The following is a 5660-nucleotide window of genomic DNA, read 5'->3' as shown; positions in this document are numbered from 1 at the left end:
TTAGCAACATGCTAACGAAACATTTAGAAAGACAGTTTACAAATATCACTAAAAATATCATGTTATCATGGATCATGTCAGTTATTAGTGCTCCATCTGCCATTTTTCGCTATTGTTCTTGCTTGCTTACCTAGTCTGATGATTCAGCTGTGCACAGATCCAGACGTTAATACTGCCTGCCCTTGTGTAATACCTTGAACATGAGCTGGCATATGGAAATGTTGGGGGAGTACATATTAATGATCCCGACTGTTACGTAACAGTCGGTGTTATGTTGAGATTCACCTGTTCGTCTGAGGTCTTTTAAACAAATGAGATTTATATAAGGAGGAGGAAACAATGGAGTTTGAGACTCACTGTATGTCATTTCCATGTACTTCCATGAACTTTTGTTATTTAACTATGCTGAGGTAAATTCAATTTTTGAATCTAGGGCACCTTTAATGTATATAAAGGGTTTTTTTGGTAACACTTCACAACTTTACTTTAGTTAACATGAACTAAGAATAAAAAATGCTTCTACAGCATTTAATAATCTTAGTTAATATTAATTTCACCATTTACTAATACATTATTAAAATCAATGTTGTAGAATTAATTAACAAATGTTGTATTTGTTAACATTAGCTAATGAACTGCGATGTAAAGAACAAACAATGAACAGCTGGATTTTTATTAACTAACATTAACAAAGATTAATTAATATTGTGACAAATGTATTACTCATTGTTAGTTCATGTTAGTTAATGCATTAACTAATGTTAACAAATGCCACTTTACTGGTAAAAACTACTACAGAAATTAAAGTAATCAAATGTAAAATAACACTGGATAGTCTTCATTGTAAAAATTAAATATAGAGAAATGCTTACAATTAAAGTTACAAATCTTTTTAAGTCAAGTGCAGAGGGTGATTTTCTTTGACTTTTGTTCTTTGATTAACATGACAGACAGCAGCAGGAATATTAGACTGCTGTCACCTGAGTTTATATGCACGGACCCAATATACTGTTATACAACATGCGTTCTCTTTCTCAACTATTTAATGTGCCAAACATTACTGTTTAACTGATTACTCACCAAGAGGGACATTTTAACATAATTTTGTATGTATTTGACCGTTTAAGCGCAGTAAACCACTCATTTTGGTACTTGCGACTCATTTTGGTACTTGCGACTCATTTTGGTACTTGCGACTCACAAGCCGTTTGAGAGAAGGATTTATGTGCACGCAGCTTACATAGATCAGTGGTGCACGCCTTTTTAATGCACGAGCGCGAAACCTGCGGGTATGCAATACAAGCACTATTCAACCTGAGTGAATGAGACAAGGGAGTGAGTGCGTGTCACTTCGTCATCATAGAGAGAAGAGAGAGAACACAAAGGTATCTTTGTTGCTCTGTCCCACATCATATACTATCCATCCTAAATAGTATTCGAAATTAGAATCGTGTCTTCTTCACTCACAGTGAGAAACATTCAAGCCACCAACATGTTTACATGCGGCTCTGATTGTGATTGAGCATGGCTGTGATGTTACTGTCTGCAATGCTGGTAAAAAAAAAAAAAAAAAAAAAGGTCTGGCTCTAAATCGGAAAGATATGAGACTGACCAGCCGGTCACCAATCCGGGCCAATCATGTGGAAAATCGTCCGGACCAGTCCCTGGCCAGTCGATCAGTGCATCTCTATCAAAAAAATGTATTGTTTTCATTGTTTTTGACCCATGTAAGCTTGTAAACAATGCTTTAGGATTTTCAGGTAGGTCTAACAGGTAAATATACAGAAACTGAATAATCAAACACTGAACAGTCTTCAAAGCATAAATTATAAATTGAATATAGATTACTCCTTATTAAAGCAACAAAAGTTATTCAGTCAGGAGCAATGAGTGATTTTCTCTTTGTCTTTTGTTCTTTGATTAACATTAATGACAGCAGGCTTTCTGCACTCATATTTTGGGTATTTGTTCACAGTGAATATACAGATGTTCTTTTTTTGCATCTTATCACACGTTAATGTTGTAATAGCACTTGAATGAATGATAGCGTGATTATATACTGTAGTGCAGCCAAAGGATGACAGAAAAAAAAAAAAAAAAACGGATGCTGTGTTAATTGCGTTAAATATTTTTAATGCGTTAAGCTGAAAAAAATCCATCACAAAATTTACACAGCCCTTACAGTACCGGTCAAAAGTTTGGTCACAGTACTATTTGTAATGTTTTTGAAATAAGTCTCTTTTGCTTGTCAAGCCTTCATTTATTTGATCGAAAAAAATAGTAATATTGTAAAATATTATTACAATTTAAAAAAATGTTTTTCTATTTTAATATACTTTAATATATAATTTAATTCTGTGATGTCAAAGCTTAATTTTCTTCAGCCATTACTCCAGTCTTCAGTGTCACATAATCATTCAGAAATCATTCTAATATGCTGATTGATTTGATTTCATTAAAAAGAACAGCATTTATTCAAAATAGAAATATTTCCTACTAAGTATTTACTATCCTTTTTATCAATTTAACACATCCTTGCTGAATAAAAGTTTTGGGTTAAAAATAAATAAAATAAAAAATACTGACCCCAAACTTTTGAATGGTAGTGTATATTATTACAAAATATTTATATTTTAAAATAAATTGCTGGTATTTTTTTTTTTACTTTTTATTCATCAAAGAATCCTGAAAAATGTATCACAGGTTATAAAAAATTTTAAACAGCACAATTGTTTCCAACATTGATAATAAATCATCATATTAGAAAGATTTCTGAAGACTGGAGTAATGATGCTGAAAATTCATCTTTTAATATAGAAAACCATTATTTTAAATTGTAGTAATATTTCACAATATTACAGTTTTTTTTCTATATTTTTGATCAAATAAATGCAGGATTGATGAGCATAAGACACTTCTTTCAAAAACATTAAAAAAAATATCAATGTGTCCAAACTTTTGGCTGGTACTGGATATGTGTGTATTTGTGTGTGTACAAAGCTTGAAATAAATATTTGGTGCACCTTATAGTGAATCTGCAGCTGTTCATTGGTGGATTCATTCTGAAGTAAAGATGCTCGATTGATGTAGGCCTCAGCCTGAACTGGGTCGTCGTCCTCTAAATACAGACGAGCGATTTTCAGATAAGTGTCCAATTTGTAGTCCACATTGTACTGTCTATAGAATCAGAAAAACAGATAAGAAGAACGTAAATACACCATTAGCAGATTTGGGTGGCATCCAAATGAAAATAAGTTGAGAAAAGTGGGCTTACTTTTGACCCGTCTCCAACGGGATACCCACAAGAACCTGGGCGGCGTTCCTCCAGTCCTCCTCTTTCTCATAAATTGTGGCTAGATGTTGTCTGATCGAAGCCACCTGCAAGTGCATGAGATTTGCTTAAATATGATCCATATGGTTCCAGCACTGAGTTGAGAGTATTTTTCATGACACGTAGGGGCCTACCTGTTCTTCAAATGAGATTACTCTGGGCTGAATCTTCTCCAGGGTGAAGTGGCACACAGCTTTTGCAGTGCCGTCTGGTAGGTTTGGAAGGTGTGAGCAAAAGTCTGTCAACAGCTGTCTGGATATGACCAGGCTGACGTTCTCATTGACCACTATGCAAGTGTGCGAAATAGGGGTGCTCATCAGTTTAAACAATGTAAAGAGAGAAATCCCATACAAAACAATTTAAGCCAATTCTATTCGATTTATATTATCAGATTAGTGTACTTAAATAATAGTGTACTTACTCGCTTCAACAAACGCTTTCAGTGCCTCAAGTTGTTCTGCATCAGTAAACTGAAGAGCTTTTTCTAATATTTGACGGTATCTGTCAGATGAACAGTACACAATTTTTAGAAACACATTGATTAGACTATTCATTAGACAAATACTAGACATACTCATTCTAGAACATTTCATTGGACAAAAATTTAGATATGCCCCTGAATGCAAGATTAGTCATCAGTATTTTTGGTCATTTTTACCAGAAAAGAAAGACCTTCAAATTTTGCATTTATCTGATGAAATGCCATTTTTCAACTTTTAGGTGCACACAATATAAATTACCTTAAACCTAAAAGACGTAGGCTAAATTTCATGAGGTCTTTATTTTAGGAAATGTGTTTTTAAGTTAACTTATTGCCATTACTCTAGCGGCCAGCACTCGCAAAATTTACCACTAAATCCTTGAATACATTATCATACGACTATTTATAAATGTTTCTAATAGCTACTACCCATTAACAACTCATAATAACTTATTTCGGTTTTATCAAACAAATCTACGTTAGGCATGTTGACAGGTATCATCTGTGCATATCCTCACGCTAGCTAATGTTAGCCTGTAGTCATCTCATCTGCAGCATCGCATCTTTCATAATATGGGAAAAACCTATAGAATAATAATACTGTGCAATAGGCAATTAGTAAGTAACAATACTGGTAAATGACTTGAAATGACATACTTCCCAGCTAGATCTTTATGAGAGCCACTTGAGTTCATCAGCTGTGCGAGCTCCTGCCTCACGCCGGACGCCATTTTCCTCGTCACTCAAACAACAACACATGCAGCGGAACACCAGAGGGCGCCACTCACTCACGTCCTGGGGAACTGCACATCACACACTGACCACTAGAGGTAGGCTTTTTTTTTTGTTGATGATGTTATATGAATTTATTAACCAAATTTAAATTTCATGTCAATTTCAAGTTTCAAGTTTTTCTTTCCGCATTTATGTCCTTTAATCAGTAGTTTTCAACCTATACCTTTACCACCCCGACTATCAGCCAACCTAAAGACCCTACTATACTTGAGGACACCATTGCATCTTGTAAAAATCTTCCTCAGAAGTCTCAACATGACTGCTCTTTAGTGCCAGACTAACTGCAGTTTCAGACGTCTGGTCATTACTCTTTTGAGCACTAGACTAGACTACTGTTCTGTAATATTCTGTCTGAAACAGTTACTAAATTATATAAACCATAGTCACATTGAATAATGAATAGTAACAAACATAAAGGCCAGTGCCAAAGTACAAGTGGCTGCAGAGAAGGGAAACTGCAATATAATATCACTTAAAGATATGTTATCCACTAAATCTAACTTATAATATAATATAATATAATATAATATAATATAATATAGATTTAGTGGATAACATCTATAAGTAAACAGCCTAATTTTTTACGGTAACAACATGTGACACTATATTTTTATTTACACAAATATAATTAAATCAAAATAAATGTTAACATATGGTGAAATTAGTCACTTTCTGATCATTTGACATTGCCATTGTTTTTTTTTAAATAGTATACAAAAGGCTACATCAGTCTGTTGCACTCTTCGTCCTTACACACATTTATTGTTTACTGTATTTTTATTACTTTATGTAAAAGCTACATTGTAAGAGATGTCATATCTTAACTGATTGATATGTTAACTGGCATTTTTGTGTAATTCACTTGAACAATAACCCTAACTTTTGATTCAGAATTAAAATAAACACAGGAATTAGCCTGACATGATGATAAATGTAGCCTATATATATGCATATATCTAATGGATTGTGTTCAAAAATTAGTATATATATATATATATATATATATATATATATATATATATATATATATATATATATATATATACTAATTTT

At 33.2% G+C, this 5660-nt stretch overlaps 1 protein-coding gene across 2 annotated transcripts in view; it reads right to left on the bottom strand.

Moving 5' to 3' along the window:
• cops4 (COP9 constitutive photomorphogenic homolog subunit 4 (Arabidopsis)) overlaps positions 1–4627 on the bottom strand; it is an 8230-nt gene extending 3603 nt beyond the window's left edge. The window contains exons 1-5 of one of the 2 annotated variants that reach the window (XM_048174640.1): positions 4470–4627; positions 3753–3832; positions 3466–3617; positions 3275–3378; positions 3024–3177 (exon numbers count right to left, since the gene is read on the bottom strand). In XM_048174640.1, coding sequence (XP_048030597.1) covers positions 3024–3177; positions 3275–3378; positions 3466–3617; positions 3753–3832; positions 4470–4543 — 564 coding nt within the window. In that variant the 5' untranslated portion in view covers positions 4544–4627. Of the gene's footprint in view, positions 1–3023; positions 3178–3274; positions 3379–3465; positions 3618–3752; positions 3833–4330; positions 4350–4469 lie in introns of those variants that run through there. The other variant, XM_048174648.1, reaches the window with a different exon arrangement.
• Between the last annotated feature and the right edge of the window lie 1033 nt (positions 4628–5660).

The sequence above is a fragment of the Megalobrama amblycephala genome, linkage group LG2 (assembly GCF_018812025.1).
Source record: "Megalobrama amblycephala isolate DHTTF-2021 linkage group LG2, ASM1881202v1, whole genome shotgun sequence".
Classification (NCBI taxonomy): Eukaryota; Metazoa; Chordata; class Actinopteri; order Cypriniformes; family Xenocyprididae; genus Megalobrama; species Megalobrama amblycephala.
Note: the sequence above shows the minus strand (reverse complement) of the source record. Positions and strands in the feature narration are given on the sequence as shown.